At 36.0% G+C, this 17,502-nt stretch overlaps 1 protein-coding gene across 2 annotated transcripts in view; it reads left to right on the forward strand.

The window, feature by feature from the left end:
* Positions 1 to 16,106, forward strand: part of wtip (WT1 interacting protein) — a 36,696-nt gene extending 20,590 nt beyond the window's left edge. For both annotated transcript variants that reach the window (XM_087793559.1, XM_087793560.1), the window contains 6 exons: positions 6,267 to 6,334; positions 7,464 to 7,526; positions 7,931 to 8,061; positions 8,135 to 8,186; positions 9,125 to 9,193; positions 12,597 to 16,106. In XM_087793559.1, the coding sequence (XP_087649685.1) occupies positions 6,267 to 6,334; positions 7,464 to 7,526; positions 7,931 to 8,061; positions 8,135 to 8,186; positions 9,125 to 9,193; positions 12,597 to 12,755 (542 nt within the window). In that variant the 3' untranslated portion in view covers positions 12,756 to 16,106. The remainder of the gene's footprint in view (positions 1 to 6,266; positions 6,335 to 7,463; positions 7,527 to 7,930; positions 8,062 to 8,134; positions 8,187 to 9,124; positions 9,194 to 12,596) is intronic.
* Positions 16,107 to 17,502: the final 1,396 nt, after the last annotated feature.

Here is a 17,502-nt window from a genome sequence, read left to right on the forward strand (position 1 = left end):
CTTATTTTGAAAAATCAAAATCCAGGGAAAACAATATATGTGCTTCATAACATTTCTTTATAACCTTTAACTTTATTTCTTCACAACATTTCATGAGTTTGATGAAGCAATCTTCACCGAATCAGCTGTTTTGATTGACAGCCGGCTGATCCAATGAAACATCTTAGTGCTCAGACTCTTATGACAGAGAAAGCTGCCCATTGGTTCATTTTCTTACCTGTGGAAATTGTTTTCTGTGACTGTGTAGTGTCGATAAAGTTGTGAATTGACTTAAATTAGATATCCTCGGTTTAGAGGACGACATCAAATGTGTTTGTGAGGCTGCAGGAGAGTTGATAGATGAGTCAGCAGATTAATACTGTGAGTGTGCGTGTGTGTGTGTGTCTGGTGTGTGTGTCGATGTTTTTGTCTAACACAACTGAAAGATGAAACGCTTCATCGTGATGTACAGACAGAAGCACCGTCCACGGGTTCAGATGTTATTTCAATGTTTTCCAGTCAAAAATCTGTGTTTTCCAGCATCTGTGTTGCTCCGGCGAGCCATATTTCCATGGCAACAGCAACATTTAAAACGAGAGCATCGATACAAAAAAAAAAGGCTGTATCTAACAAATGTACCAAAAATAACGGCTGCGATCAGAACGCCAGCAGGAGAGAGAAGAGAACATCGGCGTCTCGTCTCTGACGTTCAAAGACTGTTTTCGCTCGATTGTTACTCACGTCAGGAAGACGATTTTTTTGTACCATGAGACGTGTTAACCAAACATGCTTCGTTTTGTTTCATCACACACACGTGTTCAAAACTTAAACTTTGACATGTTTCTGAAGAAAAACTCACTCGCGACAAATCCATTGACCATCAGATAAAGGTGTCGCTCGTCAATCAAGTCGCCCCAGAGAGTGTTGAGACTCAGTCACATAATCATTTTTGTTAAATATAACTTTTTTATCTGTTGACCATTGACTTTAGCATTTTATTCTATTAACATAAGTAGATATTTACAACTTTATAGACACTACACGGTCAAAGAAAACATGTTTTAGAGTTAGAAAATGAACCAATGGGTCGTTTTCCTTGTCATAAGCTCCGCCCATCGAGTCGGAGCACTAACATATTTCAGTGGATCAGCCAGCTGTCAATCAAAACAGCTGATTTAGTGTTTGGAAGATGCTTGGATTAAATTGTTGTGTCGTGACTAAATGTAGTGAGAACATCATAAAGGAAGGTTTGTGTTTGTTATGAAGTCATATTTTTGAATGAAAAGTGATCTAATGTCTGCAAGAAATAGTTTTATTTTGTTCGATCATTCATTTCCTGCCTGAACCATCCTGTCAACATAAAACACAGAACCACGACATGATGCAAATGAAATCGAAAACATTAAAAAAAAATGTAATCTAAGGGTATATCTCTACTTCTACTTCTAATTCTATGACTTCTTGTACTACAAATTATTATTCTACTTCTACCACTTCTACTTCTACTACTTATTCTTATACTACTTCTACTTCTTATTCTACTACTACTAGCACTTCTACATCTACTACTTCTTATTCTACTACTTCTACTTCTTATTCTACTACTACTACCACGTCTACATCTACTACTTATTATTATACTACTTCTTATTCTACTTCTGCTACTAATTCTTCTACTACTTCTACTACGTATTTTACTACTACTATCACTTCTACATCTACTACTTATTATTATACTACTTCTACTTCTTATTCTACAGCTACTACCACGTCTACATCTACTACTTATTATTATACTACTCCTACTTCTTATTCTACTTCTGCTACTAATTATTGTACTACTTCTACTACGTATTTTACTACTACTACCACTTCTACATCTACTACTTATTATTATACTACTTCTACTTCTGCTACTAATTCTTGTACTACTTCTACTACTTATTCTACTACTACTATCACTTCTACTTCTACTTCTACTTCTTATTCTACTTCTACTTCTAAATCTACTACTACTTCTACTACAAACTCTACTACATCTTCTAATCTCACTACTACTACTTATTCTACTACTACTTATTCTACTACTACTTATTCTATCTACATATATATACACACATCTTTATACTTGAATAATTTGATTATATCCTAAAGATATTTAAGTCACATCGTGTTAGTAACTCAAAGCAACAGAACTCGTAACCAAAAAAGGAAACAGAATTCACGATAAGAACGTGAGTTTCAGAGTAAAACAGGTTGTTTTGTCACAAGAGTTCTGGACTTCTGCTGACAAAAGGCCACAGCCGAGATGAAGGCCCTCCCCCTTCTGAATTGGGCGAGGGAAGCGGGTGTCGGTGAGGTGCAGAGGGTCTGATGGGGGGGTGTGGGGGGTTGAATGGGACCAGCGAGTGACCTCAGGCAGAAAGAATGTCCCCGTTTGCTCAGTGGACCTGCTCCCCTGGCAGCACAGTCATCAACGCTGAGGCCTTTTGTGTGTCCACCTCCCCGAGCACACAACACCTCACCCCCCCAACACACTGACGCACACTCTGCTGCGTGATCTCAAGTCCGGTCCGAGCCGAGACGTTTTTCTGCGTGTCCCGCCAACGGTGCCAGTTTTTTTGCAAATTCTTTTTTTTTTTTTTTTGCAGCTTCGAATGCTAATTCGTGTCTGAGGGTCTCAAAAGTCCGAAGCCATTGTGTCGACGGCATTCCTGGAGCGCCGCGGCCGTTTGTGTGGGCGTGAGCGTCGCAACAAAGAGTGTGTGTGCTTGAATATTTACTGCCATCGCTTCATATTAATAAAAACACTCGTGGGAAAGTCTCAAAAAACATATAAAGTTCTTTATATTAAGTACATTAGAATAAAAACACATTTGAAGAGCAGATTTATTTTGTGAAAATTATAGAAATACAGATTTTTTTTAAAGAACAGAACAACCAAAACAAAGTTTTTGGTCAAAATGTGTTTGTTTTACAGAAGAAAAAAACGTCAAATAAAAAACCTTTAATTAAAATGACATTTTTTTTGGACAAAAATAGTGTTTTTTTTACAATTGAAAAACATCAATTGTAAAATCAATTTGTCATGATTTCAAGGTCCATATCAGCAACGGTTCAAAAGTAACAGTTTTTAGGTATATGGCTTAGCAAAGGTAAAATTCAAATATTGTCCAAAAAGTGTGCTGAGAAAATAACTTTTATATATTCGTTCTGTGGAGCTCCAAAAAACACGTCTAGTCCATGCTATGTTCAGCAGCGCAGTTTTTAACCGTTTTTTACCTTTTTGAACTGTAGTGGGCATCCAATAAAAACGTTGCCCATCAGCCCTTTAATCTATAGATCTATATTTATATATATAAGGTAAGGTAAAAAAAACTTTATTGATCCTTCAGGAGGTCTCCTTCGGGGAATTGTTTTTTTCCAATAGCCACAGCAAATACAGCAATTTTTCATAAAAAATTAATCAAAATAAAATAAGAACAAAGAGAAATAAAGAGAGAGAACAAGATGATACAATCTAATACCCAGGATGTATGTTTATTACAAGTCGTCCATTTTGCGTTACATCTTCATCGTCTCATGACGTCTTGTCCTGGTTTCGTTAAATTATAAAAAAAGTTTGTAATTGTAACCTGAACGGCTCCCGTAATGCTTTGCCGCCCAGCCAGCCAATCAGAGCTATTGATCACGTTTAAAATGACAACATAGAGGTGTAGTTTTGAATACAGTATTGAAGCGACCGATCATATAGCAGTGTGTAGAAGTGCTTCTGTGAGTGTTGTTGGCACCGTCAGTGCGATGGGTGCGGTAATGAGTTCCTCCCACTGAGTTGATGATCAATCATCTTTCGTAACAGTGAAGACTGACAAGTGACTTAATCATTCCTGTCTGCAGCTTGTTGAGGCAAATCTGATCGTTAAACAACAAAGACAGCAGAATGTGATACATTACATATCAAATACACTTTAAATAAACCAACGTAACCAGACGGAAATTAAATGAAACTTTATTTATCCTTCGTTTTGATTTCATTTTTTTTCGTTTGAACTATTGAAAATTTGACCCAAAAATATTACTGACAGTTGTTTGATTATAGTTGAAAATTGTTTGATTATAGTTGAAAATGTTCACCTTGAAGAGTATTTTAACTATTACTTAGAATTTACCCCCAAAATATTACTGTCAGAAATGTAATCATAAGAATAAAAAATGTAGGCGTTGTGTTTGAGTGCACTTGTATGTTGGGTTGTGTTTGAGTGCACTTGTGTGTTGGGTTGTGTGTGAGTGCACTTGTGTGTTGGGTTGTGTGTGAGTGCACTTGTGTGTTGGGTTGTGTGTGAGTGCACTTGTGTGTTGGGTTGTGTTTGAGTGCACTTGTGTGTTGGGTTGTGTGTGAGTGCACTTGTGTGTTGGGTTGTGTTTGAGTGCACTTGTGTGTTGGGTTGTGTGTGAGTGCACTTGTGTGATGGGTTGTGTGTGAGTGCACTTGTGTGATGGGTTGTGTAGCGTCAGACCAGATTGGTCAAAAACACAAGATACTAATGATATGCCTTCAGAAAAATGAGTTACATTTTCCTACAAAGTCTCTGAGAAGCATCTCTTTGGTGTTTCATTGATCCTGGTGTGTTTGAAGAAGTTCTATTTTAAGATCTTCTCTCTGGTGATGATACGACGAACAGACGAGTCGTGAAAGAAGCTTTTTTTTATTCCATCAATACAAGAAGATAATGTTCAGTTTAGAACTCAGGCAAAGGTATGATGACAATATGTGTTTTATCTAGATACTCATGAGACGTCTACTCTTTTCTTAACATGTTGCCATGACAACCTGAGAGTTCTTTTCTTCAACTGAATGTGTGATGAGGAATCAGTCCAACTGGTCACTGATTGAATCAGAGACGGAAGATTAGTCAGAGACATATTAAGAATCATCATTTGATCTGCCGGCTCTACTTCTTCTACAACCTTGTTATGTGTCTGTTATATGAATACATGTTGGAAATGAAGCTGAAAACTGGATAAATACACATCAAATATTCATATTTTCAAGGAGACAACAACGTCTGGTCCAAATCATTGCTGAGATATTTTAAGCTTTGCTTGTGAAACTGTATCTGAAATAAAAAGTTTCTATGAAGATCTCATGCATAGTATATTAGGAGACGTTATAATGAATTAATGAGACGATATTGAAGAAGTTGTGATTGTTTGTCATCATTTGTGTTCAAGATTTATGATGTAATATAAGAGTAAGATAGTTGATTAAAGTTTAATATAGTTTAATTTTTGTTAAAATTGTTTAATTATAGTTAAATCGTTTGATTACAGTTGAAAAGTTTTTGATTATAGTAGCAGTAGTAGTAGTGCGAGTAGAAAAAGTAGTAAAAATAGTAGTAGAATTAGGAGAAGTAGAATAAAAAGTAGAAGTAGTATAAGAATTAATAGTAGAAGTAGTGAGTGAAGAAGAATTAGTAGTAGTTTAAGTAGCAGAAGTAGAATAAGAAGTAGAAGTAGTATAAGAATTAGTAGTAGAACTAGTGGAAGAAGAAGAATTAGTAGAAATAGAAGTAGAATCAGTAGTAAAAGTATCAGTAAGAGTAGAATAAGTAGTAACAGAATTAGTAGTTGTTGAAGTAGAATAAGAAGTAGTAGTATGAGAATTAGAAGAAGAAGTAGTGGGAGAACAATAAGTAGTAGAAGTCGTGGAAGTGTGAGTAAAATAAGTAGTAGAATAAGTAGTTGTAGTAGTAGTGGGAGTAGAAGAAGTAGTATAATTAGTAGTAGAAGTAGTAGAAGTAGAAGTAGAATTATTGGTAGAAGTAGTAGAATAATTAGTAGTAGAAGTAAAATTAGTAATAGAATAATTAGTAGTAGAAGTAATAGTAGAAGTTGTAGTGGGAGTAGAAGTAGTATAAGTAGTAGTATAAGTATAAGTATAGGTAGTAGTATTAGTAGTAGTAAGTAGACAAAAGTGTTATTAAAGTTAAATACATTTTCTAGGTGTGAGTAGATGAAAGTACCTGAAGGTCAAAGTGGAAAGAGTTGATGAAGATTTTTCCCATTCAAGTGAATGGGGAAAAAGGCCTGAAAAAGAGGAATAGAATAAAGAGTGGAAGAGATAAAAGAGAGATAGAACATAGCCTGCATTTCGGGAACGAGCTGAATTAAAAAACAACAACTGGAGGTCATTATAGCAGATTCAGCAAAAAGTTGTGTTGGACTCGATAAAGGACCTGGTCCCTGACGCAGCAGTGTTTCTGAAACCTCTCCTGTGTTCCTCTCAGGACGGCGACTCCGAGGGAAGGCCTTCTACAACGTCAACGGCAAAGTCTACTGCGAGGAAGACTTCCTGGTAAGTACCTCCTGACGGCGTGACTCACGCCACAGTCACGCTCACAACAGACAAACCACAATTAGCCTCCGATTTGTACTGACCCCCCCAACATGTCGACGACTGTGTCCTGCAATGAAGATCCGTCTGCCTGTCATTAATATCTCGGAATGATTGACAGCGTCTTGATTTCTTTCAAACAGTGTGAAGAAGATCCGTCTTTGTCCGGACGTACATTATTCTCCATCAGCGTCTCAGTAATTGGACTAATGATAAGAGGTCAGACGGGGGGGCCGACACTAATCTGGCCCCTCCTGGCTCAAGTCGATCCGACTGGCCTGTCACCCCTCGGGTGATGTTGGGTTGGGGGGGTTGACAGATGGCAGATCTGTGAGTGGGGGGGGGGCAGACTGGACATCACAGCACCTCCACCTGCCGGCCTCAGTGTGTCATCAGGTCGTGACCCCAGAGAGCGTCAGACGGTTCGGCTCATAATTCCTCTTTACTGGAGCTTCTAAGAGCCTGTAGATGTTCTTTGAGTTACCTCAGAGGACACACCTTTGGTGAAGCCCCGCCCCTTTTTACAAGATGAAGAAAAAATAAATCTTGTGAAAAATGGGCCAAAGTAAGGAAGTGACTTTCATCATCTTTGACTGACAGTTGAGGACCCTAGGAAACGATGTTGTGAGAGGAAGATTCAATGGATCAATAACTTGGTGTTTTGGCGTCTTTTTGTTTGTGAATCTATTAATAATATGACATATTCTGCTGAAGGTTTATCTTTGAAACTATCTGTAGTCAAAGTTTGGATTGTTTGTAATCATTTATGTCAAGTTTGTTCAAGATTTATGACGTATTATAAGAGGATGATTGTTGAAAATTGACTACAGTATAAAATAATTTCATTTTACTTGAAAATTGTTTGATTATAGTTGAAAATTGTTTGATTATAGTTGAAAATTGATTTTATTATAATTGAAAATTGTTTGATTAGTCTTCTGGCTCAGCTCATATCCTTTAAAAACCTGAGTTCTTGGACACACACTAGCTCCCCCTATAGGTCATTCATTCTGAGTAAAACACATTTTCTTCTTCGCACACATTGAATGACAAATCACTGGGTGTTTGACTGTGTTTTTGTCGTCCTCAGTACTCGGGGTTCCAGCAGACGGCAGAGAAGTGTTTCGTGTGTGGACACCTCATCATGGAGATGGTACGACAGCTCAAAGATTCATCTTATCAATTTATATTTACCTTTAATATTATTATCTTGGATGGTTGTTTCATTTGAATATTTTCTTTAAAAATCTACAAAACAAATATTTAAAAAATCAAACGTTAACTATTAATATAAATCATATGTTATACATTTAAATTGATGTTGTGTCTAAACAAGAAGGATCTGTCTCGCCTGAAGTTAATACAAAACTCTGCAGCGAGAATTCTGACCCGCTCTAGTAGAAGAACTCACATTTATCCGATCTTTAAAACTCTTCACTCAACCCTTCCTAGTCCTCATTTACTTTTTACCGTCAACGAAGCAGATGTTTTTTACTTTAAATATCAACATAGTTGAATCATCTTCCATCAACTCTTCAACCCTGATGTGGTCCTCAGATCCTCCAGGCTCTGGGGAAGTCCTACCATCCGGGCTGCTTCCGCTGCGTGGTTTGTAAAGAAGGCCTGGACGGCGTCCCCTTCACCGTGGACGTGGAGAACAACATCTACTGTGTCAAAGATTATCACACGTGAGCAGATCTGGGTCGACGTGGAGTCGTCGTTCAAGTCCGGGTTTTCATTTTGTTCTTTGGTCTTTGACAGTGTCTTTGCGCCCAAATGTGCCTCCTGCAACCAGCCGATCCTTCCTGCCCAGGTGAGGAGATACCTACTCCTTTTTTCACACAATGTACTGATTCTGTTGCTAGAGACCGTCAAACCAAAAGACAGTATCTGAATAATAAGAAGATTTAAAGCAGCACTATGTAGGGTTTATTACATTGTTTCTGGCTCCCCCCAGTGTCACAGCAGTGTAACTGCAATGTTGTGGCTGATCCTTTGCGCCTTTGCCACAAACTACATGTGCAATTGTTTACAAATGAAAGAAAAGGTCCTTGTTTTTTCATTTTATTGTTTCAAAATATAATTTAATTGCATATTTACAAGTTCTATGGTAATATCTGGCTATAAAAAAATATAAAAATGGGAAAGTAAGTAATAAAAACCATAAGATAATTGAATTTGGTAATACAATTTGTTTAGATATATTCTGATAGCAAAACAGTTGTTACTTTTATTATTGCTGCGTTTTCTTTAATGTACATTACACAGCATTATTTCCCTAATTTCATGAAATATGTTATTATTACGCAATATATTAATACTACATAGACATACATTTAAGTATAACGTAAATATAATTAAGTTCAGTGAAGTAGAAAGGAGTGAAGAAGAGGCAGAAATATCCAGAACTTTTCTTCTCTCTGCTTCTTTTTAATCTCTTTGATAAGTTTAACTAAATTTGAAAATGGTTGGATTACATACAAATTCACTGAAACCGATGTAAAGATTAAGATTAAAATAATCAAATAAAATATAAATAAAACCTTTCATACCGTTGTTAATGAATCGTCTTAAACAAAAAGAAACGAGGGAAGTTTCTTGATTCACTAATTTAGTCCAGTGCAGAGTTTTCGGAGGATTTGGGGGGTTTAGGCTCAGAACACATGACAGCTGTGGGGATCAGACCTGTGACCTGTTGCTCATCAGACCATCACTTTAATGGTTAACGTCCAGCTCTGCTCGTGTCTTCAGGGCTCGGAGGAAACGATACGGGTTGTTTCCATGGACAAAGATTACCATGTGGAGTGTTACCACTGTGAGGTGAGTCTCCATCGATGACTCCAGACCATCATGTTCTGTCGTCGGATATTGATATTTATAATAGTAGATCAGCTGCAGGTTTTGGAGGAAAAGTTCACATGTTAGATCATTTCTTTTGACAAATCGAACATGGAGAAACACAGGTTTAACTTAGAATTTACCTTAAAGATCTTTGTTTTGAAACTATGATCAGAAACTTCAACTATAGTGCAAAATATTAAGTTTTATATATATACTGTATATATATATATATATATATATATATATATTCATATGTAATCCATGCAAAACTCAACTGTAATATAACAATTCAACTTTAATAAAACAATTTTCAACTGTAATCAAACTATTTTCAACTATTTTCAACTATTTTCAACTATAATCAAACTATTTTCAACTGTAATCAAACTATTTTCAACTGTAATCAAACTATTTTCAACTATTTTCAACTATAATCAAACTATTTTCAACTGTAATCAAACAATTTTCAACTAAAATCAAACTATTTTTTAACTTTAATCAAACTATTTTCAACTATAATCAAATTATTTTCAACTATAATCAAACTATTTTCAACTATTTTCAACTATAATCAAACTATATTCAACTTTAATCAAACTATTTTCAACAATTTTCAACTATAATCAAACAATTTTCAACTTTAATCAAACTATTTTCAACTTTAATCAAACTATTTTCAACTATAATCAAATTATTTTCAACTATAATCAAACAATTTTCAACTTTAATCAAACAATTTTCAACTATAATCAAACTATTTTCAACTATAATCAAATTATTTTCAACTATAATCAAACAATTTTCAACAATTTTCAACTATAATCAAATTATTTTCAACTATAATCAAACAATTTTCAACTATTTTCAACTATAATCAAACTATTTTCAACTGTAATCAAACAATTTTCAACTATAATCAAACAATTTCCAACCATAATCAAACTATTTTCAAATAAAATCAAACCATTTTCAACTATAATCAAACAATTTTTAACTTTAATCAAGCAATTTCCAACTATAATCCAACAATTTTCAACTGTAATGAAACAATTTTTTAGCTTTAATCAAACTATTTTCAAATAAAATCAAACTATTTTCAACTATAATCAAACTATTTTCAATGATAATAAAACAATTTTTCAACTTTAATCAAACAATATTCAGTTGATCGAAAAAAAACAAAACATTTTTAGAGATGGAAAAAGATCGTTATTATCCCCGGCCTGTATTCACCCTTTAATTCCCCCTGAACATAATATCTACTTCGTTGTTATAATTAACTTTTCTATCATTTCTGCGACGTTCAGTCGGATCATGAGGTTCTTTCGTTGGTTTTAATCTCGTGTCTCTCACCTCCAGTGACTTATTAAATATCTGACATGACTGGAAGCTTTTCTTCCGTGAGTCAACGTGAATCATCCTCGAGTCTCTTGTGAAATAACAAGTTAAAAGTGCATCGAGGTCAAAACCAACACCAGGTTACAGATCAACGAGTGACTCAGCACATTCCAGCTTTGAAAAAATCAAACGTAAGGAGAAAAAAAAAATCTCCGCCCCGACAGGTAATTCATCGACAAACAATGTTTCCTCTCGACACGGAAATCTTTGACAGTATTTCTGTAGCCACGAGCGCTGGGACAACAGAGCGGTTATATAAGCCGGCGGGTCAGCAGAGGTCCTGCTGGAGGTGGGCGGACCAGGGTGAAGTCCAGAGTGAAGTCACCCTCAAGGTGGTAAATGCACCACTTGTTCGAAGAAGACTTTGTTTTCTCTCCGAAGATTCCTCCGAGGTTGAGTCACCGTGAAGCGAGTTGTGGCTAGGCTAACTACTGAGACCTGTGCCTTTTGTGAAGCAAAAGTTTTCTCATTGAGTATCAAAAAATATACAACAAATTCGTAGTATTGTCCAGTACTTGACTCTGGTGTTGCAGAATCTACAGACCACATGACTCTTGACGAAGTCGTAATTGATTTAATTTGTTTTGAACCAAAATATGTCCAAACATGAGCTTTAAAAGCTGCTGGAGTCGACTGTATCCTCTCGTCCTCAGTCATCGCTTGGATCTCGCGGGATTTCATTGTTACTTTAACTGCGAGGCACGTTATGAAAGCTTTAATTGCAACACAAAGATGAAAAAAAACGTGTGAATATTTGCAAGTTAATTACAACTTTTAAAACAAAAAATTAATTATTTTGTTGTATACACGTTTTTGAAATATAAACCATATTAAAAAGTTGGTAAATGAAGTTGATTTAAAGGCAAAACTTTTTTTTTTTGAACATCATGAAAAAAACGTCACGATAATTAAGTGTATAATTATTTTCTCATACCGTTAGACAACAGATGATAAAATTCTTGGTTAAAAATTACCATCTGGATCCCTGTAGAATCCTCAGTGTTGACCAAAGTCCTTCGTCGCTCTGAAGACTGTTGTGCAAGTGACTTCTAAAAACCACCTGAGACATTTTTTATTTTGACTAATTATGACACTTTAACTACTAAAAAAGTTTATAATTCCACATATAATAAATTTGGTCAGAAATCACAACAAGCTGCTTGGCAGAGGTCTCGGAGCGCTCAACGATTGAGCTCTCATCTCGTCACCTTGAGATACACAATCCAGGATTTTGACAGAAATGTCAAGACATTAAACCAGGATTCATGACGCGCCTCGAACATCCACTTTCTTCTCATGATTCTGATGTGGCTCAGTGTTAGAGAAGGTACAGGTCGTCCTTTTTTTTTTAAAGGTTTTCTTTAGAAAGAGAAAATGATTTGAATTTTACCATTTTCTATGTTGAAACTTTTGTATTATTTTTTTTAATGTTTTTTAATAGTAGCGGATTATAATCATTTCTTTATTGATGGTGGAATTAGTTTTTATTGAATAATTGAATTCAAAAATGTGCTTTTTTTTATTTTTTGAACGATTGAGTAAAAATATTGAATGTTCTATTTTTGCCTTTAGTTTGATATTTTAATTCAAATTAATCTTCAAACTCAATTTATTTTTTAATTCTTAGTCTTTTAAATTCAATTAAAAAATGCTGGTATAGTTGTGCCACCAGACGTTACCAAATGAGTACCGAGCTACTTGATCAAACTTTCAGCCAATCACGCGACACACAGATGATCATGTGATGACGTCATTCAATTTTGATAAAACAAACAGCATTCGTTATTATGGCATTGATATAACTCGATACACGAGGCTCACTTTTTAAAATTTTGAAAGATTTATAACAAGAAAAAATATCAAATCAAGAAAAAAACGATGTCCCTTGCCTTAAGGGGCGCCCTCTGGTGGTATCCGGTGGTATCTAAAGTATAAAAAGTTTTTCGTGTTGAGTGACAACCTGACCAAAGCCTTGATGTTCCAGGACTGCTGCCTGCAGCTGAACGACGAGGAGGGTCACCGCTGTTACCCCCTGGAGGGCCACCTCCTCTGCCACGGCTGCCACATCCACCGGCTCCAGACCCAGGGCTCGCCCGCTCACCCGCCGCCGCCCAGCTACCCTCTCCACGTGACCGAGCTGTGAGCAGGACCAGGACCTGGTGATCACCAGCAGAGGCGGCGGCTCGCAGGGGAACGACATGACGGGTGCTGGGAACCAGGGTTACCCTCATCCTCCATCTGTGACCCCGCCCCCCCCTCAACACCCAACCCCCACCCATTCCTTGTGTGCCTGAAAGCCAACACGCCGGCTCGCCCACAGGCCCCCGATGACGTCAGAGCCCCCCGGCCCCCCGGCTCATTCACGAGGGGGAGATCTTCCCATTTCCACATTCCTGGTGCTGGCTGGACCCAGTGTGGGCCTGCGGGGCCCTCAGAGCGAGCTCTCCGCGCAGACCCTACATCGCAGCTATGCAAAGAACCACCACCACGACCACGTAAGGAAAGTTCGGACCCTTCGCCAGAACAAGACATTCCACGTAGAAGTCTTAGACGCCGAGAGAGAGTCTTGATGTGACGACTTTTTTAGATGATTTTGTATCTTGCAGACGATTTCCACGCGTTGATAGAACTAGTTTTATTTCAACCATTTCCATGTCATATCAGCGAGACACGACTTTATTGACACGAAATGTTGAAGTTTTCAAAAACACTCTTTGACCACCAGGTGAGCCCAAGGTTAGGTTGCGAGGTCAGCAGTTTTACCTTTGAATTTTGATTCAATAATCAGACTAAAACCCAAGTTAAAACCATGCGCTACATCTATTATCCTTTTAATTCGACGCCTTGCCTCGATTGTACAGCAGGTGGCAGCAGAGAGCGCTCTCGCATAACGCACAGTAGAAGCGAGCAAGAGCTGGACTTTGTACGGAAACTTAAACAGTTGAGTGACGAGTCTGAAAATGATTGGTGGATTCAGATAATCAACCAAAATACAATCGTCCGTTCAACGGCCAATATGAAAATACATTTTTGAGTCATTTTTCTAAAAGACAGATCCGTGTCGTCCTTTGCTCTTCGACCATTTCGTCATCTAACTTGACTTTAAAGCATCAAGACCACGTTGTTTTGTTCAGAAAATGTCAGGTGTTTATAAAGATCTCTATATGAAAATAACAAGTCAATATAGAAAATGTAAAAAGAAAAGCTTTTTAGATTGACTTGAAAAAGTTGGATGAAAACAAATTCCGGAAAAGATCTGGCGAAACCGTTTATTTTTGTGCTTTTTAATAAATTTTAAAGACAATTTTTTACTATTTTAAGCATAAAAAACTACAATTTCACCCCAAGGTTGCATAAAAATGCATGTTTGGTGAATACATTTGTACAGTTTAAGCCACATTTCGAGACACTCACCACTGTTTTCTAGTTCTATGTCAACTGCGTCAATGTCCACAAAAAACTAAAAAGTCGAAATATTCTGTCCAGTCTAAGGATGTGAAGAATCAAGTCTAACGTTTGATCTGAAATACAAATCTCACACAAAAGAAGAAGAATCAGGATATTAGAAAAAATAAGTTTTACTACTAGTTTTATCCAAAATATCCTGAGTAAAAAGAAAATCTGTTAATTTGACTGAAATGAATTGACTTTTAAGGGGTTCTCCCAATTCTTAGTGGGATATTTCTTGACCTTGACCTTGACACGAGGGCTAGAATTGGGTCTTGATCTCATCTGGTGGTCAGACAGTGAAGACCATGACAAGCTTCATCTAAGAGTCGATTATCTTTTAAACTCAAACACTGGTCGTTGTTGTCGTCTTCATAAAGTCACTCGCCTCAACATTTTATTTTATTTTCCTGCTGTTTTCGGGGACGTCCGTGAAAAACCCGGAGCTGCCGGTTCGCATCCGGGTTTCTGAGAAGTTCCCGATCTTTTCCGTTGTTGTGTCGCGAGACACTTGAAGATCCTACTTACCGCGAATATGTGTCATTTTTAACTTCCCGATGGACAAGAAGTGTGAAAATGTGTGTGTTCCAAGTGTGTAGCTGTGGCGGGACCATGGCGAACACGAGTGTTTTTGTGTTGTTGGTGTTTGTTTCAACACAAAAATGCTCAAGATAAAGTTCAAATTCAGTGTCAAAACACAACAAATCAGACTATATTCAACTTAATCTCAAGTCAAATAGTTACTCTCTAGAGCTAATGGCTACAGTTGAGGGTCAACTATGGCAGTATGTCAGCGCCATCAGAATATTGAATTGTTAAATTTTATACATTAAATGTTGAAACTTTGTATTATTTTATTGTTGTTTTAAGCATTTAATTATTATTTTTAAATAATTGAATTCATGGACTTCTATATTGAAAGGATTGTTTTTCAAAGATTTTACATTTTCAAAAAACTAAATTTTAGAATTTGATATTCTAATTTCAATAAGTCAATACATATTTTTCTAAATTCAACATTTAATGATAAACAGCCTTTTAAATTTAATATAAAAATGTAAAATAGAGCCACCAGACAATACCAAATGAGTACCGAGCTACCAACCGACTTTCAGCCAATCACGGTGCAGCTAATATACAAGCATTTTTATATTGAATTCGAAAAGTTACGACTGAATAAATATTGAATTTACAACATTTCTTTTTCACTTATTGGAAATAGGATATCAAACTCTATATGTAAAAATGTTTTTGTTTGATTTTTTACAAATAAAATTGCCCAAAAAAACTAAACGAAAATCTAGCAAAATTGGAAAATGTTTTATTTAATTATTCAATAAATGAATGAAATGCTTAAAAAAACAGTTCAATAAAAAAAAGTTTCAACATTTGAAAATTAAATAAAATTCAAGAATTCAATATTATGATGTCACTGATGTAGTTTCTAATGTCTCATCTGGAGAGGAAATATCCAAAAATATACTTTAAAAATATATACTTTTAGATGGTTTTCCTTTACTATCAATGGGAGCTTGTAAACAATGGATTCAGATTCCTGTGGATCTGGATTTGCAGTCACAGTGAGCGAAGCAAACACACAAAACTCTGAGGGTTTTAGACAAAAACTACTGAGAGGACGAGCGAAGCCACCGGACGACCCTCGATATGAATGTAACGGAAATGAAACGTCGGCCTCGTTCGACACTCGACGACGTATCAGCGAATGTTGTCTGTACATAAAGAAAATAGTATTTTATTTTCTGACAGAAAATCACTTTTTTTGCTCGTAGTTCTGAAGAAAGAAAAAAAAAGCACATCTCGACAACTTTCACACACATTTTTTGTATTTTTGTGTTTCTTGATTTTACTAGATGGTTCCTTCTAAAGAAAAGAGACTAGATTTATTTATCTAAACATGAAAAGTCTAAAGCTATTTAATGTATTCAAATCGGGATGTATCGTTTAACTGTAGATGATCTGCTTTTTCAATAAAGTGGTTTTTGTAGCTAAAAGTCGTGATGAGAATTATTATTTTGTTTGTTTTTTGTGCTTAGAAGTCATGGGCACCGACATTCAGAAGTGTGTTTGAATTTATTTGTGTTTAAATTAATTAAAAACGTTGTTTTTGTTTATGTAAAATAGCTCAAAAGGATAATAAATGTATACATTTTAACGTGAATAAATTATACATTTGTATAAATAAAGTATACATTTACATGAAGATATGTTTTTCGTATCTTAAAAATAATCTGGTCACACCCAAATATAATGAAAATTAATAAATAAAATGAAAATAAAAATCGTTTTTTTTTCATGTTAGCATTTTTGACAGTGTTTGAAAAACTTTTTTTTTTAAATGAATCAAAATAGTGAAAGTGTTGAAAGGGTAAAAGTAATTAAGTAAGTTAAGTGTGTAAAAGTTAATTATATGATGGAGTAAATTAATAAAATCTAACTGTAATTCACACTGACAGGAACTAGCATTTGTTGCTAATCTAAAGCTAATGCTAAGCTACATCCAACTGTGGATGTTTTTACTCATCAACGCAAAATAGGTTCAAATTATCTTCTCGTTCTTCTACTTCAAGTACATCCTGACATATAAAAGCAAAAATAATACATATATTTTCTAAATGTTTGAATATATAAAATACCTATTTGACTCAGCATGTTAGCTTAGCATTCAGATTTGACTCATCCTGGAAAAAATGAACTGAAGATTGAACATTTCTGTCGATCAAAAACTTTATTTTCATCACATCACTGGTGTTGCTGATCAACTCCATGGTGTGCGACACAAAGTTGTCTTCACGTGTGCGACTCTGTGTGTGTGTTGAAGTGCCTCTGGGCAGGACGGCTACGTTACGCCTGACAAAAGGTGAACTTCCTCCAGGATGTTCGGAGAATATCTGCAGGAGCTTCGGTTACCAGCACTTACCAGAAGAAGAGATTCCATTTCCTTTCATGAAGGAACGCTGAGAAGAATGGAGAGCAAAGTTAAAAGAAGAAGATCTGATGAGGACGTGGAGAAGGAGGACATGATGAAGACGGATGAGAACGAGGAGGCGGACGAGTGAAGGAGAAGAACGAGAAGGAAACGGATGAAATAAAAGGAGATGAATAGGAGCTGGAAAAAGATTCAACGAGAAACGGAGAGAAAAAAGGTAAACAGGAAGTTGCTGTAGAAAAAGGAGATGAAGAGTAAAAGAATGAGAAAGAGAAAGAAAGGGCGGATGAAGGAGAAAGGTAAAAAATATGAAATGGGAAAAAAATAAATGCAGGAGTGATGAAGAAGGAAAGGAAAATCAGATGAATTCCATCTTTCCATTCATCCAACTATCCATCTTTTTTTCCTTACAACTATCCATCCATCTATCTTTCCATCCATTTATCCATCCATCCATCTATCTTTCCATCCATTTATCCATCCATCCATCTATCCA

This window comes from Callionymus lyra, chromosome 6 (assembly GCF_982586985.1).
Source record: "Callionymus lyra chromosome 6, fCalLyr1.hap1.1, whole genome shotgun sequence".
NCBI classification, from domain to species: domain Eukaryota; kingdom Metazoa; phylum Chordata; class Actinopteri; order Syngnathiformes; family Callionymidae; genus Callionymus; species Callionymus lyra.